This window comes from Chanos chanos, chromosome 9 (genome assembly GCF_902362185.1).
Source record: "Chanos chanos chromosome 9, fChaCha1.1, whole genome shotgun sequence".
Lineage (NCBI taxonomy): Eukaryota > Metazoa > Chordata > Actinopteri > Gonorynchiformes > Chanidae > Chanos > Chanos chanos.
Genome location: NC_044503.1, coordinates 7148457 through 7176368, shown reverse-complemented (window position 1 = coordinate 7176368; position 27912 = coordinate 7148457). Strand labels below are relative to the sequence as shown.

At 45.3% G+C, this 27912-nt stretch overlaps 1 protein-coding gene across 2 annotated transcripts in view; it reads left to right on the top strand.

Moving 5' to 3' along the window:
• Positions 1-27912, top strand: part of faf1 (Fas (TNFRSF6) associated factor 1) — a 56791-nt gene that overhangs the window by 20992 nt on the left and 7887 nt on the right. For both annotated transcript variants that reach the window (XM_030784241.1, XM_030784240.1), the window contains exons 8-18: positions 1215-1301; positions 9011-9106; positions 9751-9877; positions 9983-10046; positions 10421-10502; positions 14504-14658; positions 18933-19069; positions 19337-19425; positions 22733-22813; positions 22961-23038; positions 27484-27699. In XM_030784241.1, coding sequence (XP_030640101.1) covers positions 1215-1301; positions 9011-9106; positions 9751-9877; positions 9983-10046; positions 10421-10502; positions 14504-14658; positions 18933-19069; positions 19337-19425; positions 22733-22813; positions 22961-23038; positions 27484-27699 — 1212 coding nt within the window. The remainder of the gene's footprint in view (positions 1-1214; positions 1302-9010; positions 9107-9750; positions 9878-9982; positions 10047-10420; positions 10503-14503; positions 14659-18932; positions 19070-19336; positions 19426-22732; positions 22814-22960; positions 23039-27483; positions 27700-27912) is intronic.

Genomic DNA, 27912 nt, shown 5'->3' with positions numbered 1-27912 from the left:
AGAGAGAGAGAGAGAGAGAGAGAGAGAGTGTGTGTGTGTGTGTGTGTGTGTGTGTGTGTGTGTGTTTGGGCAGTCATCCGCTGCGGCTGGAGTTGAGATACTGCACTGAATATTAGGGTTTACCGGACATCTCCAGCCGGCTGTCATATCTGTACCTGACCAAGGCCTTCAGGGTTCTTGCCTCTGGGCATATATTCACTTAAATTTTACATAGCACATGATACGTGTGTGCTTTTCCATTTTTATTGTGAACTTTATTATTATTATTTATTTATTTATTTATTTTTAATCAGTTCTACACTTTGACTGAATGCTTTTCACATTTGAATGTGGTACATGTTGCATACTGTGATATAATCTCTGTTTTTTTTTTTCCAACGCTCCACACTTGGCTTGTTTGCTTCATTTTTCCTCTGTTTTGACAAATGGCCTATCCGTCGCTGTTTCTGCCTCCGTGGGCACGAGTCGTCGGTCTGGCCAAAGATACATGTCCCCCCTTCGAGCGTTGGACGGAGGATTTGGCCGTGTGAAGAGAGAGCTTTCCGGCACAATGGCCAGTTTGCTCTGTATCCGTGTCCAGCCCCCGCGGGGTAACGCATTCTGCGGGGGTAATGCGCTAGAATCGGCGACCAGGCGCACTCAAGATGACGCCCGCTTTGATCAGGCGCGGCCTCCGCACATCAGCCTGGCGTGGGGCTTTAAACCAACAGCGGTGTGGCGTTGGGGGCGGGGGGGGAGTGTGGGGTGGTGTGGTTGGGGGGGGGGGGGGGTCTGCCCCTTGCTAACTGTTTAAAAGCACGCAATGTTAATAAGTGCAGATACACACGGCTTGAAAGGCAGAAGAGAAATACTGTCCATTTCGGCGCGGCGGCCTGTTGTCACTGGGCATTAGCGGAGGCATCCGCGGAATGTCGATAACGCGGAGCTCTTTTTTTTTTTTTTCTTTTTTCTTTTTTCCACTCCTCTCTTTCTCTCCTCTTGGCTCTGTCTTGGTGCCCTGTGGGATGCTTTAGCGGACTGTGCGAGAGCTCTACCAAACAGAGATTAATCGTTGTTACAGTTGTTAATTTCAGTTGTTGTGTCGTTGCCGAATGAAGAATGATGTGCATTTGTCTAATTCTTTCCCTGTCTCTTTTTGTTTCTCTGTCTGTTTTCCTCTCTCTCTCTCTCTCCCTCTCTCTCTCTCTCTCTCTCTCTCTCTCTCTTTTCCCCAGGTCAAGAGAAATGTCTCAGATCTGACAAACATCCCAGTGCGACATCAGCAGTGGGACGGCTGGCCTGCCTCCGCCTCAGACGACTCGGTAGGAAGCGGACCCTGTTTTTCCCCATTTTCCATTCAGTTTCACTCAGGCCATTCATTCATTTCGGGCTCTTGTGCACGGACCGTGGTTCAGATATGAGGGGAAATGAGTTTTCTGCTGCGGTCAGTGCTTAGAACACCATTGCTTATTTGAACTGGGAGTGAAGAAATTGACCACAGATTTTGAGCTTCTCTGTGGAATTAAAATGAAGGCAGTCTTGGCCTACCTGACGGAAAGGCTTGAGATGGAGACACAACTATATCTTGTACTGTCATCATCCTTATATTTCTTGCCCTTTTGTAACTGTTGGAAAAGATTCAAACTTATCTGTTGGCTTATATTGTAGCTTAGTGATAATTAAAATAATGTTTTTCAAAAGCTTATTATTGTCCTGCTGATACAAACGAACATCGGTCTCATATGAGCCTGTGGTCGCTTTTATCTTAGTCCAGATTTTGTATGTAAAGCAGTTGACTAAATACAGCATGTTTATTTGTTTGTTTGTTTTTGTTTGTTTTAATCTCTGTAAATGACACCTGAGGGCATAAGGCCGGACCACGTTTGCTTTATTATCAATGAGCGCGGTATATCTCAAATTGATATGAGTAGACACAATGCAGCTCTTCTCTCAAAGAGCCTCCGAGTGAGACGTTGAAACTAATTAAGATGTCAAGGGGAGTCTCCCGTCGCACACCCCCAACCCCCCCCCCCCCCTCATCCTTGTCTTGTGTGTGTGTGTGTGTGTGTGGACATTAAAGCTCATGGAGTGGGGTGTCAGAGACCTCTCGTGCCCCCCGGTCACAGCTCCATGCCTCTCAGTTCAGCTCAGTCATCAGGAGAAGTGGAGGTCCTAACTCTGTGTCGCCCCCCCCCCCCTCCTTCCAGGACTCTGTTGACACCCCCCACCCTCCCCCCCAAAAAAACCCACCATCTCCCTTTCACATCCAGGCCAAGCACCCGTACAATTAACACAGGAACACGCTCTCCTCTTGTTTTTACCGACGTGTTGTTTTTCATAGATCTTTTCCTTATGTTTTTGGGGCCAACAGTGGTGGCTCAAAAGCAAATGTTTGGTCGTGTCTGCGTTTCTTTGTTCGTGTGCTGTTCCCCAAATTAAGCAAACGTATTTCCTGAATAGGTGATCCTTACCTTTAGGACAAATCTGTTTTTTTTTTTTGTTTTGTTTTGTTTTTTTAAATGGTTTATGTTTTGCCTCCCCCCCCCCTCCCCCTTAACCTCAGGCGTTTTTTTTTTCTCTTTTTTTTTTTTAACGACGTAAATGTTTGCTTTTTTTGCCCAGTTGAACGTACGCTGTGTAACCGCAATCCAGTGTATTGTAGTCCGGTGAAGCTGTTGAAGCTAGTTCAGTCGCTTTCATCTTAAAAAAAAAATATACACTGGGACCATTTACTTTTCAGGGTCGATAGAGACAAAAGTATATGCCCCTATAGTCTTACACACTGTTCAGTTTTCTGAGCCTAGCTGTAAAGCTAACAAAAGCACTTTTTGTGCCTGGGACAAAATCAAACGAAGACTAGATTGTTTGATGTTTTTTTTTTAAGAGCATTGTTTTCATCTAGCTTGTGGTGTGGTACACATTCACAATTGGCTCTAAAAAGAGGCAAAGCAGTGAACCACAGTTTAAGGAAAAAAAAAAAGAGCAACAGTTTGGGCGATTGCAACCTTTTTCCGCAAAACTACCCACTTCTAAGTGCCCACTTCAGGTTTTTTGAAGTGCGCTCATTCGAGATTCGCACCCGCTCGAATAATCTTTTCAACGAGAAGCGCGCGGCCTCTCGGCGCGACGCGACCCGGCCACGCCGAAGCTCTGACGGTCGGGGCCGCGCGTCCGAGGAAGAACGTGCGAGACCGGGCCGCGGCCGGGCCTGGAACCCTCCGCCACCCCCGACGCTCTCCGGCGTAGGGTAGGAGATATTAAAAACAACTGGCCTGCAATAATGGCGTGTCGGGGGGGGGGGGGGGGGGGGGCCAGCCTTTTATTGAGCTGGTTGGGCAGCATTAGAGAGAAAGCCCTTGCATGCCAGGCGGGCTGTCGCGCTGCCTATCTCATTAACCTCACCTCATCTCCAGGGATTTGTACCAATAAACATGACAGCCAGGGCTTAGAATTACATTTTCTATGCGTCTGAATCGGGCCCTGTGCATCCCTGCCTTCGTTACCCCTGCCTAGCCTCAGTCAACCCGCACTCCATTTTCCATTTCAGCGGGGAAGACAGGTGGAAAAACTGCTTTCTGACTCTTTAAACAAGGATTAGTTTTGAACTAGGCAGCATAAATAAATAAACAAATGTGTGTGTGTGTGTGTGTATACATATATATCTATATCTACATCTATCTATCTATTCTAGCTCTCTATCTATCTAGCTATCTAGAAATATATATGTATATTTACATATGTGGTGTTACCAATGGAAGCTAATTTCCAAAGTTTCATATCATTTGTTAGATATTTGTATTTGTCCGTCGCGATTATTTTCCGTTTTGAGGTATGCAGAATTTACCATAGGCCCATCTTGCTGTTTATCTCTCTGATGTAGTGCTCACCCTCGGTGCAGACCTCAGTTTGTTTTGGAGGACTGAGTGTAGAGTGTGTGTGTGAGGCGGAGGGCGTCTCAGGCATGGGGCAGCCCACTGGAGAACCGGCTGTTTATTGGCTGTTTACAGGCCTGTGTCGGGCCTCCCCTATGCCTCCTACTCCTCGGAGACACGGCTGACCGCCACTTAGCAGCGCACAGCCTGGCTGGTCTACTGTCTAAACCTGCAACAGTGTTGATCTGCTTTATAGAGGCTACACTGTTCTTAATGCGGTGAGGTTGACTAGAGTATGCAGCCTAATGAAGTGGCACTTTTATTTGTTAGGGTTAATAGATCCTTAGATGTAGATGCTTTGTAGGACAAATTGAATATGACGTGTTTAGTAGGTTTCCCTTTCTTTCTTTCTTTCTTTCTTTCTTTCTGTCTTTCTTTCTTTCTTTCTTTCTGTCTTTCTTTCTTTCTGTCTTTCTGTCTTTCTTTCTTTCTTGAGGCTGGTCTGCAGTTTGCATACTCAGTGGTGAGATAGTAGGTCTCTCAGGAAAGCCAGGGGCTGTGCAGTTTGCTTTTGCCAGTTGTTGAAGATTCACTTGTTGGATTAGACACTTACAGGGGTGTGAGGGACACAAATGCTCCCTGGCTTTTCTTTCGTTTCCCCTGATAATGCACGTTCCTAAATTCCAAAATCCTTTTAGGAAAAAAAAAAAAATAAGTGTAATGAAACAAAACGAAATGAAAAGAAACCACTGAATAATTACATAATTACAGAATTATATAGAAAAAAAAAATGAATTAGAAAGAAAGAATCTGGAGACTGATATTGATTGCTGAGCTTATATTGTTTCTGACTTTCGTCCTAAAGGTTCACCGTTGATCTGTTATAGCCTTTTACTTTTTCCTCTGTCGGAGAGAAAAAAAAAAAGAAAGAAAGAAAGAAAGAAAAACAAACCGTGCCCTGCAGGCTTCACCACACTCTCCTGTGATATGAAGGTACCTGTAAGAATGATTGACAGTGGCTAGAACATCCTTATTAGACTCTTTTTCCACCATAATTGCTGACATTTATCCAGTGTTTCATGGTGTTTGCTAATGTATTAATGCTGGCGGTCTCGGAGGGGGTCCGCGCGGTCCGCCGGCTTTTATGGGTTCCGTGCCTGACGGGCCCGCGGCGACTTATTGGGCCTGCCGGTTGCCGTAGCGACAGGGCTCAGCGCTAAGCCCAGACAGAGCCCCCCGCGAGATTGCTGTCTGCAGGTGACGGTCTACAGGGGAAACCGAGCTGGAGCCGCGCACGACAACTCATATTCCCAACCTCTCAAAGTCCAGGCATCCGCCGCTGCTTCTGACTCACATGCCGCAAGCCTTTTAGCTAAATCGCGCGTAAACCGTGTTTTACACGGCGCTCAGGTCAGGCCAAAGATTGTGGCGGCGTCTGGCGTCATTTAGTCATATGTCTTTTTAATTAGCTGTTTTAATGGCATGTTAATTGGTGGTAATAGCTATTCTATCTCTCCGTTCATTTGGAGAGTTGTAGAAGCAAACGTCTGACATTAAACAGTGTTTAATTTGTCTGCGGTCGTTATCCCCACTGATTTGAAAACGCTGGTTTTAGCGTACCGGGGCTATGGGTTGCCGTTCGGGAAAGTCATGTCGTCACCTTAAAGTTTTGAGGCAGAAATGCACGTCGGAAATATTGGTTTTGGTTCGACGACAGGACTATTAGTTTGCATAACTGATGGACGCCAAGCCCGAAACAGCTCGGCAAACACGTTTGGTTTTAAACTCTCTCCCGTTTTGTCGGGCTGAACTGACGGACTACACTCCAAACCAGTCCATTCGCTGATGCTCAGAGGCCCCAGGTTGGGTTGACACACACACACACACACACACACACACAGAGACACTCTCTGTGCAGGACCCCAGATTCTAATCAAGACTGACATGTCTGCAACAAGCTAGGAGGAACCTGAAAGGGCCCAACAGGTGTTTAGGGTGGGGCTTCTTTCTTTCTTTTCTTCTCTGGTCCCTCTCTATTTTCTGTTTCTGCGGCTCTGTTGTCCCCCTCCTTCAAAGAGCTGTGGAACAAGGTGCTGCTGGGGCTCGGAGCGCTGTCAGCGCAGCTGTCAGTGGTAATTATCTCACACTCCCAGCCAGAGCCCTAATCCAAACACAGACCTGCACAAAAAGAGAGAAAAAATGAGAGCGACAGAGAGAGAGAGAGAGAGAGAGAGAGATCTGTGCCATAAGCAAGTGAGATAGGAGGAGAGAGAGAGAGAATTCTTTTTCTACTCAGTCTTCTTGTCGCTGGAGCTTCAATGCAAGTGTTAATTAAAAGAATCCAAAAAAAGAAGGGCGCGTTCCTTTGTGAGGCAGAGAAGAGAGAGGTCACGGAGGAGGAGAGGGGGTGAGTTAACCTCTCCCCCATACCCCGGGGCGGTGAACTGTAGCTCTGGCCCGACGCACTTGTCCCACTGGGTCAGGAGAAGGAGAAGGTCAAAGCTTTGGATCTGCTCTCAACTTCTATATTTCTTTCTTCCCCGAGCATTTTGAATGGCATGTGCCCCCCAAAACCACACCCCCCACCACACCCCCCTTCTGTCCCCTTTTGACACGGGAAGTGATGAAACTTTATTTATACACTTATTAGAGTGTGGAAGGAAAGCCTCTTATTGTGAGGGGCTCCAGGCAGACGGTGAATGAGGATTCTCACGTTTGATTGCCACTCGGTTAAAGAGAACAGTGAAAAGATCAGGGCATTCCCTCGCATCTTTAAAGATGCCCAACCCCCACCCCCCCCCCACCTTGTCTCACGCCCGCGGGACACGCTCCCATTCAACTCAAATCTCATCGAGAACACTTTAGATTAGCTACGGATTTGCTTAAGTCCAATCAGTAATCATTACGGGGTTATCCCAGCATCTGTCAGGTCGAAGAGCCATACTTATAATATTCATAAGTTTATTTGAACATTCGCGATAGCCTGAAGTCTTACATATCTGTTCGAGAGCTTTGTGCTCTTGAATCCGTTATTTATTGAGCACTGCTTGGCATGGATTTAAGAATGTGGTTTTGACGCAGACTTTCAACTGCAGTTGGTATCACAGAACGGTTTTCAGTTCTTGTCCTTTTGCCTATAGGTTGTTCGTACCTCTTTTTACCCCTTTATTCTTAAATTCTGTACGCAGATGGGTAATCCAAAAGAAGAAAAAAACAAAATGATCTCCAGTTATGCACTGATACATTGTTTATCTCACTGAGAAGTGTCCTGAGGTAGATCTTTTTTTTTTTTTTTAACCAGGACAATGTGAAGCAATTCTGTTAAGTGTTTCTCCCTTGGTGTTCCAATTCACTTCAGCCATCACCATGCCCCTGCACTTAACTCCGATATTTTCTGTACTGTAAACTTGTTTTAATTAGTTGAAAAAGACAGGAAACACAATCTGTCATCTCGCTCTTCTCTCTCTCTTTCTGTCTCTCTCTCTCTCTCTGTGTGGGCCGTCGCTATGGCAATGGCCTTGTGGGATAGCCGTTTTGCTATCGAAATGGTGTTTGCAATGTGACATCAGGGCTTTTCCTCTCTTCTGAAAAAAAAAAACCTGCCGTCCCCTTTTTCCTCACTGAAGTTCTGTTATGCGCTTTAAAAGGAGAGAGCGTTTATTTATGTGAGGAAGAATATGATACAGTCTCCCGCACTGTTTTTGGCTTTGTAGAATTACAAAAAAATGGGGTTCTTAAACTCGTAAAACGTAACTTATTTTTTCTCTTCCATGCGCCTTTGTTGTGTTCGTGGTTTTTGTTCTCCGTTAATGTAGCTTTCCTCGGCCTTGTTTGTCACTCAGGGCAAGGGACACGACGGCCAATTGGAAGAATAGCATAAAGAGAAGTAGGAAACTCCAGCGGTTGGTCCGCTTTTGAAACTCTGTCGCGGTTGCTTGTAATGGGCTCCTGATTCAACAATTACCAGCTGGATTCTGTTGTTTAGAGCACCTGACAATGGTAAAGATTATTCCCCCCCACCCGCCCGCCCCCCCACTGTCAGCTGTCATGGCCTTTCCCTTTCATCTTTGTCTATATCGGTTGTACAGACGTTAGCTACAAATCACTGGCCGCCCTCGGGCCTTTATGTTTTTCAGTCTGTTGTAAAAGTGTGGCAAATTGTGTAGCCCGATCAGTGTTGCTATTTAAAATTCCATCTTTTTTTTTTTGTTATGCTGTAAAGTCTTTGCATAATGCATTTAAATGTGTTTTTGAATTATTAACTGTTACATGATGATACATCATGCCTTCAATCTTAGGCATTCCCCCCCCCCCCCTTTTTCTTTTTCCATTTTTTTTTTTTTTAAGTTCACTTTATCCTTCATCCGCTAACTTTCTCAGTAAGAGTATACTTGTTCAGTGTCTCAGTTCTTTTAGAGGAACATCAGTTAGAGGCGTTTTTTTTTTTTTTTACGAGTTCACATCGCGAGGCGGCATAGAGCCGTCGTGACGTGCCCGTCGCGTGGCGGGGAAGTGCGGAGCGGAGGAGGCGAGCAAAAGGTGGAAGTGCAGATGGAGGTGAAGCGCGAGGAGGCTGGAGCCCCTCCGTGCCCTGGCCCCCCGGGGACAGGGAGCACGGTGCCTTTAATGAGTCCCTCCAGAGTGGGGAAATGCTGACATTTCCACTGCCTGTTTGCCAGTTAATGAGAATGCAGGACCGCCACCCTACAGGTGCAGCTCTTCAGGGCCGCCCATATTCTGCCCCCTCCCCAACGCCCCCCCTCTACAGCAGGACAGACATGGAGCTCAGCTCCAATTTTCTCTCCAGCGGATGCATGTGTAATGTGAATTATATCAGCCAAATCTGTGATAAAACCAGGCAGTTGAGTTGTTAGGAAGTGTTTCATCGAAGATATACTTTAAGTGTATTTGAAGAGGTGGCGCCTTCTGAACTTTTCTCACGACAAAGTAGTCGTACTTTTAAATGTACGATGAACCTAAAGACAAAGACCATGTTCAACATCCAGGTCATGTATCAAAATAGCTGCTTTAAAGCGTATTGACTCAGGTGTTGGTAGTAAAGGTCACGTGTTAGGTTTTTTCTTTTTTTTTTCTTTTTTTCTTTTTGACGGCTGATCACGTGTTTTTTTTTTTTTTTTGTTTGTTTGTTTTTTTTGCAGATGACTCTGGCGTCCTGTGGGATCAGTTACCCCTGCCATCACCTCAGCGTGTGCCGAAGATCCTCCCCCGCCAACCCCCAGGAGCAGACCGAGGAGGTAAAACCTCACTGCATATGGCCCAGACCGCATACGTGTGGTCAGCTCTGTGGAGCAGAGCCCTGTCCTTCCTAACGAGCTGCCTTTTTATGTCTCAGCCCAGTGTCAGAATGATTTCAACTGATACACACACACACACACACACCGCGTATGTGTCTATAGTCCAGTCGCATATAGTGTGTCTGAATGTTTGTATAATCTTTGAAGATTTTGTAGTGTCTCAGTTTAGCGACATCTAGGTGCCTTTTTTTTTTTTTGGTAGATAAACAGAATATGCGGTGTTTGTTATGGGAATGAATTATACAGCTTTAAATACACCCAGATTCATTCATAACAACTGTTGCTGGCGTTATTGCATCACTGTGTTTCTGATGATCATTACCGAGTGCTGCTACTACTAGTATTTGTTTTTTTTTCTTCGGCGTTTCTGATGATGGATGAGTGGAGCCCAGCATATCGCGTTGATCGATCAGATATTTCGCTTGCTTTTTGTACCATATTTGTGGAGAATATTGAGATACTGTAAATTTTTTTTTTTTTTGAAGTGCAAAGGAACGAGAAACTAGTTAGCTAATGCACCTAAGAAGTAAAGAGTGGACTTAGGCATCTGTGTGTGTGTGTGTGTGTGTGTGTCTGTGTAACAGTGTACAGATGTCCATATGATAAGCGACAGTGAAGGCGATGACTTTGAAGATGCGTCAGAATTTGGGGTTGACGAATCTGAAATATTCGGAATGGGAAGTTCGTCAGGTTGTCGAAAGTCCCCAATGAGTAAGTCAGACTACAGACCAGAAATGGCCTTCTGATAAGAGATATACCTTTAGTTTTTGATCTTGTCTAATCTACATCGTGTGGCTTTTTTTCTTCCCTTTTCAGTGCCAGATAATAGTGAAAATGAGGGTGATGCCTTATTGCACTTTACTGCTGAATTCTCAACAAGGTGAGATTTTTGTTTTATTGACTTTCCTGCCCGTCTTAATTTAGTGTAGCCTCTTATCTTTACCGCGGGGCTCATCAACTAGTCATACAATGGGGAGACAGGTTTAATAATTAAGAGTTGCTGATTGAAAGCGTGATTGATTGCAGCTTGATTTATTATTAATTGTTGCAATACATAATATAACACATCCAGCCTATGAAAATATTGTTGTTTGGTATGCAATATGTGTGTGAGCACAGTTTTCAAACTCCCTTAGCTGCTGAATTCTCATTAGTCTCATTCTCTCTCTCTCTCTCTTTCTCTCTCTCTCTCTCTCTCTCTCTCTCTGTGTGTGTGTGTGTGTGTGTGTGTGTGTGTGTGTGTGTGATTGGTAGATATGGAGACTGCCATCCGGTCTTTTTCATTGGCTCCTTGGAGGCGGCGTCTCAAGAGGCCTTCTACGGCAAAGCGAGAGATGTGAGTTCACATGCAGCCCTTCCTTTCTCTCATCCAGCTTTCTCTAAAGTTCATTCACATTTTATAAAAGAGAACTGTTTTTTTTTTTTTGACGAGCACGTGGACTTTCCCTCTAGAAAGCTACAGTATCGAACACGATGCGAAATACGCCACGCGTTCTGTACGAGTTCGTCCACAAGAATTGCATTTGAGCAGGTACTGAAATACAAGTACGTGTTCTGATTGACGTTACCGTCCAGTCCTGATCGTAAAGCCCAATCACATTTCCGTGTGTTCTTTCAACAGCTGAGGCTTTATGTAGAGTCGCTTCTCTATATTTATTTTTTTATTTATTTACTCATTTATTTTTTTCCACCACGTCCTCATAAGGAGGCTTGTATCAACTGACAGCTTGTGTGGATTACCGTCTTATTAGAATGGGAAGATGCGGCAAGATGTTTGGGGGGTTTTTGGAGCGGGAGGCATGGGCTCGCCTGGCTACCTTCCTGCCTCCCAGCTGATCTTTCCCTTCCCCTCCTCTAAGCCAGCTCAATATGGGCTCTATCCCTCTGGAGCTCTGATCTGTGACTGCTGCTGTGTGGAGACTGAACACTGTGTCAATGAACATGAACCAACACGGGAGAGAGGAGAGGAGAGGCAGCTGAATTCTTCCTCTCTCTATCTCACTCTCTCTCTCTCTCTCTCTCTCTTCCTTCTTCTTCTTCTTCTTCTTCTTCTTCTTTTTCTTCTCACCCTTCTTCTGATGTTCCTTAAAGCTGTTGCACGGCCCAGCATAGAGTTTTCTCGTTTTCAGACAACCCCCCCTAACCCCACCCCTTCCCACCCACTTGAAGAAACCACTCAAAATCTCCATGCTTGTCATCACAACTGGCTCTTCATTAAGTGACTATTGGCCTGCGGGGGGGGGGGGGCAAGAGGATTTCACAGAGGACTCTGCCTCCCACTCAAAGGCTGCAGAAGCTAATCACTAAGTAAAACACTACATTTGATGAAGTGTTTCTGGAGAGGGAGATGCGCTCAATCCGCCCTTAATGAAAATGCCTTTCGGTCCTCGAGCCCTCGAGGGAATGAGCCTTAAGGCCCCTGTAGATGGGCCACCCATCAGTGCCAAGGCCTCCCTCAAATCCCCTTAACGTTTCGGTTAATCGCGCTAACCCCCGCGCTTTTATTCAACGCTAAGACACGCATCAAAATTCATAGCCCTGCCGCCCGTCCTTCACTCAGCGAGGCCGTTTTGTGGTAAAGCCTCCGTTATATCTCGCCGGCGCGGAGCGGAGAAGACAGTAGAGTGATTTATACCTGGAGAAGCCTGTTTTGCATGGATTCCATGTCGACAGTTGCGGGATGTATGACAGCAGATACATAGATACAGTTTATGCTTTGTTTAGTCTTTTTTTTTTTTTTCTTAAAGAAAGGAATGATCTATAATTGACACAAAACAAAAAAAAAAAAAAGAAGAGTGTTTTTACATTTATTAGAGATTTATCCCCAGTCATATTGTTAATGTAAGTTTTTGCTGCTGAACAAATAGATTGATTCAGTCACGTCTTTATAGCACAAAATAACCTTTTCTCTCCAAGCTTCATGCAAGATTAATTACTCTGTGATTATAGTTGACACATCTATATATATTGGCAACCCCCCCCCCCCCCAGTACTTTAATTATACAGTTATGAAAATATTTGAAACCATCTTAAACTTGTTCTCAAAGTTTAGCCGATATATTGGGGAGATATTGGTCGGCTATGTTTTTTCAGTGCTGTAAGCACCATCTGTTAAAGCATTGATCAGAATGTGTATTCCCAGAGCCTGGGGTCAGGAGAGCTGTAATATGAGCTTCTCATTTCCACGTGTTTGCTTTTCTTCAGGCTTCCGCGGACCTCCACTTTCACTGGGTTCCTCGGTCCCTCCAACATCGAACCGTAATTAAAAACGTCCTCTGACAACTCCTTCACGTTCACTCGATAAACCCAACATTAAAACAGATGTTTGTTCGAAGATGCCATATGGCTGTATGTATAACATTACTCTCAAAATAAAGGCAGTGTATTATTACTTTAGTCTCCAACAGTTTGTCTTACAAAAACCCAATTAGGAAAACACAACACATCCTTGTTTCCGAGCAGGGAGGTATGTAACCCGATCGTAAAGACAATCCCAAAATAGAGCTGAAGTTGAAGTAATGGCATCTTAATTTTGTGAGGTTCCTTCCCCCTGCCACCCCCCCCCCCCCCCCCCCCACACACACACTCTCATGAGTTAGTTGGCGTAGTCTACCACCCTCTCTCTCTCTCACTCACTGTAACATGGGCACCTGTATGGGAGAATGTGTGCTCATGTTGCAGATAATCATAAGTTTGGAGCAGTGGCACAAAGCAAGCAGGATGTGAGGAGCATTCTTCTCCTGTTCCTGCCCAACTGTTGCTGCCTGGTTCACAGGACTTAAGGAGGAAGCTCGAGTAGAGAATACTGAATGAAGGGGCTGTGTGAAAATCGTCCCGGTCCCGCTCACAGGGGCAGATCGGTTTTCCGCGGCGTCCCGACGGCTCCTCCTGCCTCTCCTCTCCTCTTCTCTCCTCTGTTCCTCAGGCCACGGCCCCCCTCCCGAACAGGTGGAGCTATACGAGTCGTACCCGCCGAGAAAAAGAGGCTTTTGGGTCAGTTTCTTACCCAGAACGGACCCAATAATTTGGTCTTAGCCCTGATTTCTCCAGGCAAAGAAAAGCAGCACAAAGGATGAGTTGAGCTGTGAAAGAGGTGGAGTTGATGGGGATGAAAGTGGTAGGATGGACAGACAGATCATAATAGAGGGGTGTGAGATGGAAGGATTGGGCCAGAGGACTGCTATTAGAGAGAGTAGCTTCACTCACGTCTCTGGTGAAATCCTACACCGCACAATAGGTCAAAATGTCTTCACTGCTCAAATCCCAAACACATTGTCACAAACGGCCAAAGGAGTAGCCAAATTGGCATTGCTTGCGTTTGGACAGAAGCGTTTTTTTTCAAGGGCGCGTTGAGTGTGTGAGAGAGCAAAAGTATTTGTGTGTCTCATTTCGTCTCTCTCTCTCTTTTTTTTTTTTTCTCCTCAAGTTAAAAAAAAAAGCAAAAAAAAAAAAAAGCCTCTTCTCTCACCAGGCTGTGGTTGCTTGTCTACTCAGCGTGAGTGTTTTAATCTTTTCAGAGCGTTCAATTGGGCCGCTGAATGAGGCCCAAGCTCTCTCCCGCTAGGAGCTGCAGAGATTATTCTAAACCTCTAATCGCTGAGCAAACATAGCAGCGCTCTTCCACTCCTTTTTCTTACACACATCACAATATAGCACAACTTCTCTTTTCTCCTCCTCCTCCTCCTCCTCCTCTGGATCCTTCGACGGCCCAGGTCTCTGCTTTTGCTGTATATGGTGCCTGAGAACTCTCTCCCGACGTAGGGAGAGAGAGTGCAAAAGAAAGAGGTCACAGAGAGATCGGAGTGAGTGTTCTGCAATTTGGTGGGCTTTATTTTCTGCATCTTCCCCAGACCCCTTTTCCTGTTTGTGGCCGTGTTTGTTTTTTAATTAGTTGTTGGGGTTGTCCCGCTCGCGAACATGTCCGGTTATGATGGCGTAAATATCTGTGGATTTAGAGCTCAGTCAATATTGTCAGTGCCTGCCGCTAACTTGCACAAGCGGTAGGAAGGGCCACTGGCATTTGATGCAAAATAAATAACGCGATTTGTTCGTTTTGTATTGTCGTTTTGGGGCGGATTCAAAGAAAGTTTTATTTACTCCGATTTCATTTGATTTTTTGCGCGCGCGGTGTTTGCTTTTCTTTCTGGATTTTAGCCCCTTCATAGCTGCTCGGGGGTTTCTTTCTCTGTTCTCTCTTGGGCTCCAAGTTTAGGGGAGTCTATGCTAGAGCTTAACCGTAGACCGAGACGGAAGCCGCGAGCCCCGACCGGTGAAAGATGCGAGACCCCCTTTTTTTTTTTTGATTTGACATGATCTTCTCCTTTCTGCTCCCCTCAGAGAAAGCTCCTGGCGATCTACCTCCACAACGACGAGAGCGTTCTCAGCAACGTCTTCTGCTCCCAGATGATGTGCGCCGAGTCCATAGTCTCCTATCTGAGCCAAAACTTCATTACGTGGGCCTGGGACGTCACTAAAGAAGCTAACAAAGCCAGGTACCTCACCGATTCACCCGTCAAGGGACGTCACATCTCGCTCAAAGGCCCTTAGATTCACCTAGAGAGATTTTAGGGAGCTTTCACCCCCCCCCAAAAAGGATGATATCTTAATAAGGGCGACATTCCGCAACCCCCACCACCCCCACCCCCAGTCCTTGTTGGTTTGTGGTGGTGACAAAAGCTCTTGTGTTTGCACTGTGAGGCCCCAATAGGGCAATCTTAACTAATCTGCCCCACTAAAGGGTCAGTTAGAAATAGAGCCCTCATGGAGTCTGCTGGTGAGAATGTCTTCATTTTAGTCCAACTGGGGGTTGGAGGGAGGGCAGGAAGGGGTGGGGTGGGATGGGGGTGGGGGGGGGGGGCAGCATGGCGCTGTGATGTTTTTGTTGTTGTTTTTCTCTTTGTGGTGTTTGTTTCGTTCATTGATTCAAACACCACAGGAATATTGCATCATTCACACTTAAACACAGGGTGTGATGAATACCTTGTTGATTAAAAAAAATTGCCCAAACCAAACTTACATAGATGTATAATTGAGACAGTCTAAACTGCTAAATATTTTGGGTCATTGAATTGACCATGCAACCCTCATTTCAGTGGTTTTCAAAGTGTCCTGAGTCTGCACCCCCCGCCCCCCCCCCCCCTCTCTCTCTCTCTCTCTCTCTCTCTCCCTCTCTCTCCCTCCCTAACAAGTCTTGTTTATTCTAATTCCACGTCCAAAAAACGTTCCAATCCCTCCTGCCCCGTGGCTTTGGCCTCTCTCTCTCTCTCCACTCTCCACTGTGTAGAGTCCGGCTGCGCGGCCCAGGTGCGAACTCCGAATGAAGGTGGAGAAGAGGCGAGAGGGGCCTGCCGGCAGGCAGATGGAGATTTGATTGGCCCCAGCAGGCTTTGCTCCGGGGCAGGCCCCAGCCTTTCCTTCCACTAGGTTTCACCACTAAAGCCCACCCCCTGGCAGGAGCTGGTTTACAGAGACAAGAGGAGAGTGGCAGACAGTGACCCCACTTCTGTTTGATTTCCTTTAGCTTCAGCTCCGGCTCCACTGCTCCCCTAGTCCCCTATTGCTTTTTGCCCCAGCTGGGCCTTTTTTTAAACTGCAGATTAAAGCCGGACAACATCTGGAGCTTTTCATAATGTGCACGGCTACACACAAACACACGCACTCACTCGCTCAAATACACACACGCATGCACGCACACACACATACACACTCTCACTTTTTTTTCCTCACATTCTCACGCTCTTAAGTTGATCTTGACTGACTGGTGATTGGCATTAGTCACAGTGGCTGTGTAGAAGGTAGGGACTCCCTCCCAGGGGTCTGTGTGTGTGTGTGTGTGTGTGTGTGTGTGTGTAAAATGAGCCCGTTGACCTGCCTCACTATTCTCTCTGCCTCTTTAGCTAAGTGATTAATTATGCATAAAAAAGTAGGTCTGAAAACTGCATGCCAGTGTAATTATCACCCATGGGAAATGCCTGATACATACCACAATGACTCTCAGCAGCATACATGTGATACACAAATATGTCACATATTTTCACACCGCGAGGACTGAATGTACCTCCATCTTTAAACATTTCAAAACAAAGACGTGTGCCATATATATGAGCTACACGTATTTTACATTAGCGATGTTTATGTAGTCTGTATGTTTATTTAGTTATGGATCAGTCTCCTGTGAATTGAAGTCTTATATGAAGTATAGACTAATGTGTATCTACAGTAAGTGTTTGTATGTTCTTTGGGATGTTCTGGAAGCTTCTATTTGTTCAGCAGAGGGCCTTTCAGTAAAAGCGAACTTTTCTCAGATCGTCTCAGAGATCGAGTGTACTTGTTGGACAGTTTGGCCTTTGAGACGCAGTGAGTCTGACAGCGCGGAGAAAAACATTAACACTCTGGAGTGTGTGTGTGTGTGTGTGTGTGTGCGTGCGTGTGTGTAAATGACGGGTGTTGAGCTGACTTGGCAATGTCAGGTTCATTACTAAAACATCTGTGATGGGATGGTTTTAGACCAGGTGTTAGCGGTGGGAAGAAGAAGGAGGAAGAAGAAAAACTCCCCTGAGGAGTCTCCGAAACTCTCGACATTCTCCGAGATGTCTTCTGCATCACTGAAGACACACCAACTTGTCAAACTTGATACATATTTGGAGCTCAGAGCACAATTACACTTTGGCTGCCCCTCATCAACTTCCTCAATGTTGTAATTGTATAAGAGTAAGCTCTTCAGTTTTTAATGGTTGGCCGCAAGATAGGCAGTATTATGTTTATTTTGTGCCGGTGGGCTTTGTAGTGTCAAGTGGTTTCTTTGCTGGTATTCTATCGCAGATCTTTCTGTTAATGTCATTTTTTTTTCTTTTTTTGTTAAGTTAGTGATATTAGGGGCAGATTGCTCTGTTTGGAGTTGATTTGTGAATAGCCACTCAGGTAAAGGTGTTTACCAGGGCTGCTACACAAAACCTTCGACTCTGACCCGTCAATTTATGGTACCACCGACTCTGACTCCACCAACCCAAATTTGCTTCCAACTCCATGACTTCGACTCCACAGCCCTGGTGTTGACTGTGATTTTGGGTTGTTGTATTCTAAGACTGGGTGACCAGTTCGCAGCCTGTGGGCCATCTTTGGCCCAAGAGTGACCTGCAGCAGTCCAGAGGTGATCACAATCAAATTCAAATAGCACAGAAGTTCAGATTGTTAGATTTGATTGGACAAAAGGCATTCCCCGAGTGCTGATATATACAGTATAACAGCACCAGGGTGTAGTACCATGTGTATCACTCCACTTTACAGCACTATAAGCATCTTGCTAGCCACACAGAGTTCATGAGTTAGTAAGCAATCCACGAGTTATAGTTAAGGTAAGCTAAGCTAAGATAAGCTTTGTCAATGCTGAAAAGAAATAAAGACAGCAAAAAACCAAAACATTCCTGACCCCTGAATAAGACCTGGTTTTGAAACCTGGCCCGTTTTAACTGGTCATGCAATAGCCCTGAGCTAGACACTGGTGAAGACTGCAAAGCACAGGTTATGTGTTAAGCAAGACATCTGGGGTCCTTTTGTGTCGACTGTTACTAACCACAAAAAGTTTGTAGCGTGTAGTGACATACCAAACATACCCTAGGCCTCTTCTGACTGGAGGATACAAATGAACAGGTGGAACTCTGACTGCACCGTGTGCTTCAACTGTACAGTAACATGGTCATGTCCTCTTAATAACTCCTTATGGCTAATTGGACACACATTTTTTTTTTTTTTGAAACCCAGGCTGCCTTAGGCCAGCTTTAGACAGAATTTTCAGCCATGGACAGTAGCTCACTCTTTTTGTGTAGATAGCTTTCCATGGTCAAAGGTTTTGACACAAAGGCTTGTGTTTTGTGCTGTCCACTAGGTTTGAGGACATGCATTGTTGGTGCTGCACTAGTATGGCTAAATGAAAGTTTGTAACTATGGTTTATCAAGATAATTGCCTTAAAATTGTCTGTGAGTTAATTATTATCCCTCAAGCAACAATACGTTTTTTTCGTCAATTAATTGCTGTCATTATGTTTGTAAGATCAGAAGACGAAGAATGCAGAGCAACGAGTTTTGCTTGGAAATCTTTTGGTTTGTTTTTGGATGATTAAAATGTTTTTCTGATCCTGTAACCCACGATTCAGTTCCCCCCGCACACACACACACACACACACACAGAGTGAAATCTTCCTTGAGTTCTGTCAACTTTAAATTCTTCATGATAAGGAAGCGACTCTCTCTCTCTGACTCTCTCTCTCTCTCTTTCTCTCTCTCCCTCTCTCTCTCTCTTCCCCTTTGACCCTTCATATCCAACCTGTTCTATTACTGCTCAATTCTTCCAGCTCCTTATTAAAGCAGGCTGCTCTTATTAAAAGTAAAGGAGAGAAGCTAATCTATATTTGCATTCAGTCTATAGCAATTCATTAATATTATGACATTTACAGTGAGCTTGGAGGGTGTGCCTGCTACCCTTTTCCTTCGGTGAAATGTTAATTTAAAGTTCTGTCTTTGTAATGGAATAAGAAATCCTCACCGGTCTATCATTTCGTGGCATCTGGTGAGGAATACTAATTCGGTACCCCGCCTGTATTTAGAGACGGATGTCCCCCTGCATAAAAGGAAGAATTGGTTTTAAAGTCCCTTTAATACAATGAGCCGTGTACCTTTATCAAGTGCCCTGGCTTAAAGTCTCTCTCTCTTTCTCTCTCTCTCTTGATCTCTCTTGCTCCCTTTCTTTCTTTCTCTCTCTCTCTCACAGACTACTCACAATGTGCACAAGGCACTTTGGCAGTGTGGTTGCACAGACCATTCGGACGTACAAGACCGATCAGTTTCCCCTCTTACTAATCGTCATGGGAAAACGGACGTCAAATGAAGTTTTAAATGTCATTCAAGGTAACAGACGCGCTAACAGTTACACACAGCGCGTCCGCATTCGCACCCGTCCCCATCCAACCTGCCGCCGAGCATCACGAGAATAACTGGAAAAAAAAAAAAACGAACTCGTTTGAATAGTTCTGTAAAATTCATAAAAATGATTTAAAAAAAACACCTGCTTTAAAATGGTACACATTTACATAATAATCAGTTCATCAGCCTGTCTGTCTTTTAACACAGTTTTTTTTGTTTGCTTGCTTTTGTCTGTGCATGTGCTTTTTGCAGGCAACACGACAGTGGATGAGTTAATGATGAGACTAATGGGGGCAATGGAAATCTTCACAGCTCAACAGCAAGAGGACATCAAAGATGAGGTCAGGGGACGTGAGGGCGTAGCAATCCAAAAAAAAAAAAAAAACCCGAAACACAACAAAGACAACAGGAAAAGATAACAACACACACGCCCCTGCTGGAAGCACAAACGCGACCGTAACCGCGGTGACCGCTGTCCGGATCGTGTGTGATGTCACACGGACATTACCACGACAACAGTTATAACCTGAACCAGTTCTCTCCATTACAGATTGAATTGTTTAATCACAATGGGCCTTTTAGAGCGTTTTCCTGTGTGTTGGCTTAAAAGTTGCCACAGCGTATTTCGTTTCCTTGTGCGCGCTGAGTCATAGAAATGACACTAGAAAGCATTTGAGACATGTTGGAACACATAACAGCGCATTGTTTGAGTTCCACTGTTCAGTCAAGCAAACAGAGGAAAGAATAGATGTATGGAGGGAAAAAAGAACATTGTATGTTTTCGACAAGGAAAAAAAAAAGGGGGAGTGGTGCAAATCAAATGAGATGCTTGGACCAAACAATAACCATTGGCAAAATGGATCAATCACTGCTCCCCATGTCCCCGAAACACATCATGTCCACTGCGTCTAACTGGCAGTTCAGCTGAGACATAGCTCAGGTCACTCTGCTGTGAGCCATACCCTACTGTCCAGCTTCCCATTCAAACGATGACCATTAAATTACTTTCTCTTAGTCAGGTCTGTGGCTGTCTGCAGTATGGTGCGAAATCTTTAGGAGTGAATCGCTCACACCCTGAAAGAAATGTTTCAATGATCTGATTTAGGTTGACAGTTGATCTTTTTTTTTTTTTTTCCCCCCTCATGCTTCTTGACAGCTATGAATTCTACATTGAATTCTTTTCCTTAAAACAATTATCTACAAAATGCAACTTAGGATATGTATACTATGTGCTAATTCTGCTTTCTTCCTTTATCCCCGTGAGAACGGGTGTTTACTGACTTGTGAAGGTTGTTTTTTTTTTTTTTTTTTTAAAAGAACTTCCAGATTGATCTGACAGCATTCTTTGGTAGATACAGCTTAGTATTGATTTAATGACTGGTTTAACTAGGTAAAAGAAGTCTGTTATTTAGTATATAGAGATCAACTCTAAAATAAACATATTATGCTCATCTTGCTAAGATTGTATTCGCTCAACTCTGATTGAGGGCCTGTTTTTTCTTTAAGTTAAAGTGCGTAACACTTTAACTAATGGTTTTCAAATGGTGCAGCGCTCAAAGCCTTGCCTTGGGTCCCTGAGGTCTCTGCGGAAGGTAATTAGAGGCTTTTGTTGGGTGTGACTGAAATATCGTGTGATAGTTGCAAACAAAGTGAACAAATTACTGTGAGTGGGTAATGTACCAGCTTTAATGACCACAGGAATTCAGCAGAATATCCTGTACATGTCATAGTCTGTCCCAAATCAAGTGTCAAATGAACTCTGGGAAGCTGAGCACTGAGTCCCGTGATCCCCCCCACCCCCCAACCCCCAACCCCTCGTAATTATTTTTAAGAATTCCATCACTACCAGGGCTGTTTTATTTGGTGCCTTTGAACATGGTGGTCCACTAGGTAATCGTGCTGATCTTGTTTGTCAGTCAAATGAGTTTTGAAATCAGATTTGAACTTTTATCATCTGAGAGGGCTTTTGTGGGAGCAGGAGAACGAATATAAAAACATCAAGGAAAAAAGTCAGTGTACTCTGATATATGCCAGACGATAGTTGGCAGAAGGAAACATGCCGTTTAAGCACTTTTGTCTAAAAAAAACGTACTGACTCATCGTCTGAAGGTGTCGGTCTTGATGTTTAGGCCGACATCGGTGATGAACCCTGGTTAGCAATGCCCCGGGTGTCCACTCTCTGACCAGCGTTTGGCCGATGATTCAGAATGATCTCTCCCTCTACATTTAGTCTGTGTGGATCTAGTCCTGAGTTAGCCCACGCACACTGTCTACGACCCCAGCGTTCAGACTCGCTGGACAAATCACGACCAGACGCATTCCGCGTCTGCCAAGGTCGCAGTCGCATTCCTCCGTAACTGACATTACCCTGGAGCTGGGCCGCTGAGTAGCGAAGCGGAAAAAAATCGACTTGGCGTTTGATTGGACCAAACCTGTCTGCATCAGCAAAGCCTTCGGGCAAAACTGGATATTGAGAAAATTTGAAAGCAAACAGTTTGTTACACGTTGGTCCCATAAGCTGAAAAACCAAATGGAATTTTTTTGTACATTTAAGACAGGAGAGAATACAGAACGAATGCAAAAATGTGGACAAGTACAGTTACTTATAGCTCCAGGTTCACTGAGATGAGGTTGCGTTTTCAGTCGCGAAGGACGCAAGCTGACCTGCATAATTTACAAAACCCACCGTTTTTAGATGATATTTCTGGGCCATATTGCAACGTATTTGGCGTGTAGTGCTTTTACCGCTAAGATGAATGAGGTTCAGGATGTGTCTTCGCCTCTTTGATCAGTCTCTGTGACAGTGGCTTCCATTCTCCTCTTTGGCTCTGTGTGGCTGGAACCATTCTCTTCTCAGTACAAAGTCCAGGCCTCAGAATAGACCCTCAGCCTTTCAAAAAGCCCACAAACACACGCACCACACAATGGAAACAGTAGTTTTTTCTCTGCCGTAGACAGAGAAAGAGCCCTCCTGCACCCAGCAGGCTTACAGACAGCTGTGTGTTCCTGCACAAACAGGAACTGAACGGAGAAGAAAAGAACCTTCCGGAGCTGCAAAGGAACTCAGGGCCCAGCGTCCCACATGACACTCTTTCAAGCCTCCTCGCTGTGGCTAAACTAGACAAAGTCAGGTCCTCTCAGTTGTCCTCAGGAGAACTCTGAACCGTGGCTTTGATAGTTTCTAAAGTGAAGCTACTCTAACTGGCACTGGGAGCTATCTCAGTTAATTGGATGTGTTTTTTCTTTTGCTTCTTTGTTTTTTTTTTTTTTTTTAGGAGGGGGGATAACTCATGATCTCTCAGACGTAATGATAAATTATTGTATGAATATATGTATGATGGCGCCTCATTCAGTTTAATCTTATTAAAACTTTTTTACAGTAGATTTTAGTCAGAGCAGTTCTACAGATGCACAGAACACCAGGCATTGTGGGCCAGCAAACATGAGTGTCAGTAGGAAACATGAACTTAGACTAAGGCCAAGACTGGAAAGAACCTGGAGGAGAAACGGGAGGGGGGGGTTCTTTGAAAAATATTCTGCGAGTGACAAAAAGCCGTTATTGATGTTTTTGATGCCTGTCGACGACTACTTTGTGTCCGTCCAAGGACGGGGAGTTTGATGGGAGATTATTTGTGACTTTTGCTTTAGGATGAACGTGAAGCCAGAGAAATGGTGAAGAGGGAACAGGACGAGGCCTACCGCTTGTCTTTAGAGGCCGACCGTAAAAAGGTCGGCGACGGCGTCCACACCAGTCACGTTTTGCATGTCCCCATAAATGACATTTCCCTTCATTCCAGCTCATGTTTGGTCACATTTTAGCCTGTGGTCTGATCACTGTTTTTTTTTTTTTTTTTGTTTGATACTCGACCGTCGCAGAGAGAGGCCCAGGAGCGGGAAGAGGCTGAGCAGGTTCGTCTGGAGCAGATGAGAAAAGAGCAGGAGGAAGAGAGAGAGGTAAGAGTAGCAATTCAACGACATCGCCCGTCACTCAACACACACACAAATACACGCTGCGGCTCCGTCTTCACACCGCTCTTACACACTTAACGCTTACCGGGTAACATGAGTCACGGAAATGGTATGCCGTAACGTAAACAAAACGAAATTACACAGATTTAGAAATCGACAAGAAAGCAACTTTTGTGTCTTGTCAAAGAGGAAACAAAAAAAAGAAAAGGATATAATTTCTTAAGAGTGGAATTATGTAAAACGAAACACCGGGAACATATTGGGTGTGAGGCATTTGAGCGTTACGCAACCTGGCTGTCATAAGGTATTATGTCTTGCGGTGAATTCTTAAAGTGTACTTGTTTTGACAAACAGCAGTTAACATTGTTACACAAGTAAAAGGACAGGTTTGCCGGGGCAGGACCTCTCATGTTTTCGTTCTGCTGTCAAATCTGTCAGGAGTGAAGCAATTTTCTTTGCCAGATGCCTTTCCAAAATCTTTTATTCGTTATGTCAAGATGACTTTGTCTCAAAAATGTTTTTGAAACGTTCCGATTGTGCCCAGGGCTTGGAACAAATAAGATGTCACTCTTTCTTGTGGCTTTTGCCAAATGACTGTTTAATAAATACACGTTTTACATTTTTTTTTTTTTTTTTTTCGAACCAGGAAACAGTTATTAATTTCGGTGCTGTTTCATACACCGCGGCACCGATGGCGTGGCCTACGCGGATACGGCAGTCAAACGGAGTTTGCGTTCGGCTCCAGTTTCTACACACGGATCCACTTGCTCTTAATCTTGCCCATGTACAAATGTTATTGTCTGTTGAGCCAATGAAAGGAACAACACACAAGCTCACATTAAACCCCCCCCCCCCCCAGGGTTAACAAAGGCCCATCACAAAGCACACATGTATACAAAGAGAAGCGATAAACGTAGTCTCCTGCTTAGACTGATTGGCTGTTTACTCAGCGGCGCGGCCCACGCCGGACCGCTCAGGTGAGGCCGCTATTTGAGATGATTTGTCACATTAGCTAAACAGGCTGGAACAAAAGCTCTGGTTGCTCTTAATTAGATCAGCACAGCGCTTTCTCTCTCATTGCTATGGTTTCCCATTCTTTAGCTAAAGCCCCGTCTTTATGCTACTGTGTAGATATTCAAGACATATGATACGCTACAATAGCCTGTGTCTGTTTTCTGCACTCTCTGTAATATGGATTGAACTCATAATGCGGCCTTTGCAATGGTTTAAACACACACACACACACACACACGCTCACTCTGGGGATGTTCAGAGGTTGTGTAAATGTGACAGGGCTGCTTTTAATTTCTTATCAATCCACATCTCAGCTAAAGTGGGGTGTGTTTGCACGTGTATTTGTGCGTGTGTTTGCAGGTGTGTGTGTGTGTGTGTGTGTGTGTGTGTGTGTGTGCGTGTGTGTGTACTTGTTTTTTGTAATTTAGGAGGACATGTGACTAAAAGTAAATAAGTACTACAGGGGAAACCTTGTGAAAATGGCATCAGAATCATAGTCCCTTCTGGTAAATACTATATAAAATATGTTGCTTTTTAATATAAAAGATGCTGTTGTTGTTGGTAAAGCTAAAAATAGGAAAGTGTTTTTGGTTAAAGTTAGGGTGAGGGCTAGGGTTAGGGTTCGGTTGTTATTCTTTACCTTTGTTACAATGGAAGTCAATGGAAGGTCCACAGAATCTAGCACCAGAGGGTCAGAGGGTGTGAGAGGGTGTGAGAGGGTGTGTCCCTGTCTGTTCCCATGTCTGAGCCTCTGTCCCTGTCTGTGTCTCTGTCTGTGTTCCTGTCTGTGCCTCTGTCCCTGTCCCTGTCCCTGTCCCTGTCCCTGTCCCTGTCCCTGTCCCTGTCTGTGTCTCTCTCTCTGTCCCTGTCTCTGTGCCTGTCTCTGTCTCTGTCCCTGTCTGTGTCTCTCTCTCTGTCCCTGTCTCTGTGCCTGTCTCTATCTCTGTCTCTGTCCCTGTCTGTGTCTCTCTCTCTGTCCCTGTCTCTGTGCCTGTCTCTGTCCCTGTCCCTGTCTGTGTCTTTGTCTGTCTGTGTGCGCGTGTGCATGCATGCATGTGTGTGTGTGTGTGCGCAACAGGTTGTGTGACACAGAACCACAGCAGTAGGTTTTAATGATGTTTGACTCCAGTGAGAGCTGGGTTTTCTGAAGCTGCTCATATACAGTCAGTAATGAACCCTCTGGGAAAATGCTTTCTCCACGCCAGGAGAAACACGCACACACACACACACACACACACACAAACATATCCTTTACTCGCTCATCTCACAAAGAGACACAAACCCTCTCTCACATACCCGTCAGAAAACACACACACACACACACAGAGACAAGTACAGCTAGCAAAATCTTCCACAAACTTAATCTCTCAACTCATCTCAGAAGAGAACACAAACCCCACACGCCCCTCCACAAACCTCACAGAGATACACGAGGCCACCGGAGAGAACAAATACACTAAATCACTCTGCCCTTTTTCGCTTTTCAGAAACACACAATCAAGTGCTTTAACAACAAAGCCGTCTCACTGAGAAATCCACGCGTCGCCACAGACAGGCTGCGGAGAGATAAAAATCACTGTTAGCCCCCAGAACATTTTCATATTTCATCTGGTTTCTTTTGAGCTTTGTTGAACAGATGAAATCTCGCTTGTTCTTTATCTGTGCGTCCGAGCGTTGACCATCCGTCAGATGTGACATAATAAACGTTTTTTTGGGACCTTCCCAAGGCTTACAGTTTAATCTATAGTTGATGTTTGTTTGTGCGTGTGATGTGTGCGTGTGATGTGTGCGTGTGTGTGTGTGTGTGTGTGTGCGTGCGCGCATGTGTCATTCACACAATCACAATTAAGCTCCCGTTGGGAGTGTGTTTGGAGAAGAATGGAGGTAAAGGACAGACTGTGAACCTGCGGTGGTGCAGGATGCTCAGAAGGCATTGGGCCGGGGAGAAAGATGGCAGATATTAAACGGAGCAACAGCTGCCTGGGCCTTTTGAGTTTTTCCCTCTCCATCTTCATGGCTCCAATGCCTCATTTCTCTGACACTGTGTGTGTGTGTGTGTGTGTGTGTGTGTGTGTGTGTGTGAGAGAGAGAGAGTGTGTGTGTGTGGGTTGGTGCTTGGCCAGGGTCCAGGTGTAGGGCATCGTGCTGCCTTGTTTACTTACACACACACACACACACACAGAGTCAGATCACCCTCAAACCACACATGCACGCGCCGATTTTAACCACAGGTTTGACGTGTGTGTGTGTGTGTGTGTGTGTGGCGTGCCTCTGTAGCGTGCCTTGCTACAGCGGCTTTGGTCGAGGATAACAAACAGAAGAGGTGCACAGACAGTTGAGCTCAGAGAGAAAACGGCGCTATGTGCTCTGTGCTTTGCCATCCTTTTGTGTCTGCCAGGTCGATGAAAGGAGAGAAGAGACAGAGAAAAAGAAAAGGAAAGGCAAAAAAAAAAAGAAAGGATGGGGGGCTGTGGTGATGTCATTATTCTGTCCTGTCAGGTGCTGCTATAAGAGCAACACACACACACACACACACACACTCCTGTGGCTGTATTTGTTTTTGCACGCTGAAAAGATGCTCCAAAGCTCTCTTTGTGTGTTGGCCATGCCTCCGAGCGATGCTGCAGGGCTCCCAGAGGGCCAGGCATGGGGGTGAGGAGGGTGGGGTGGGGGGTGAAGGGGTGGGGGCCCTACCTGAGGGAGCAAGGGCAGCACGCGCGTACACAAAGCCTGGAGCCGCTAATGAGCTACTGTTGTAGACTTTTATGAAATATAATTGCATTACGGTCGGTAAATAAAGCTGGCGTGTGTTGTCACAGCATATGCTACGCAGTGTCAAAACAGGACTGGAGAGCTGGGGGGGGGTGGGGGGGTGGGGGGGGTGAAAAGCCCAAAGGACGCACGGGTCCTGCTCTGTGACAGAGAGTTTCCTCATTTTCGCCCCTCCAGCTCTCACAACACCAAACACAGGAGCAGGAAATTAGCTTACACGGTTTATCGCTCGAAGCACATTCTTCAGAAGTCGGTTTTGATTGGTAGAGAGCTGTTTTAATGTCAACTGTAGCTGACAATACCTCGGGAATGAATTAAATTAATGGTGTGGTGTTTTTTGGGGTTTTTTTTCTGATGTTCCAAAAGCCTCACGAACATGAAAGATGTTATATTGTCGTCGACCAACATTTTTGAAATAGTCATGATCTAGAATTATTTGCAGAGTGTGTTGAGGTATCGTTATAATGATGATAGAGTTTTTTTTTTTTTTTTTTACATAGTTATGTGTTTGTGGTATTTTTTATTAGGCTTAAGATTCAGCCTTTGAATGTGATGCGCTTTAGCAATCTAACAGTCTGACGATAATAGTTCAGCGGATTGCTGTGATCGTCTGACGAATTCGCGCCTTGCTCTTTTATTTCCAGGCTATCCGTCTTTCGCTGGAACAGGCCCTGCCTCCAGAACCCAGCGAGGAAGAGGGAGAAAAAATCAGCAAACTGCGGATCCGGACGCCCAGCGGGGAGTTCCTGGAGCGCCGCTTCCTGGGCAGCTGCAAACTGCAGGTTCTCTTCGACTTCGTGGCCTCCAAAGGCTACCCGTCGGACGAGTACAAGCTGCTTACCACTTTCCCCCGCAGAAACGTGAGTGTCTCTCCCCCGCGCACCCCCCCCGAAACTAACGCCTTACCATCTACGCATAAAACTTTCGACGTCTTTGCCCCGCCTCACCGATTTTTCGCCGAGGGCCGCGTCGGCCAGGAAGCTTAAACCTTTCATTAAAGCGGATCCGTAATCATAATCCCGAACGCGTCTTAACGCCGGCCCCTGACGGGCGACTCGGTAATAATGAAGAAA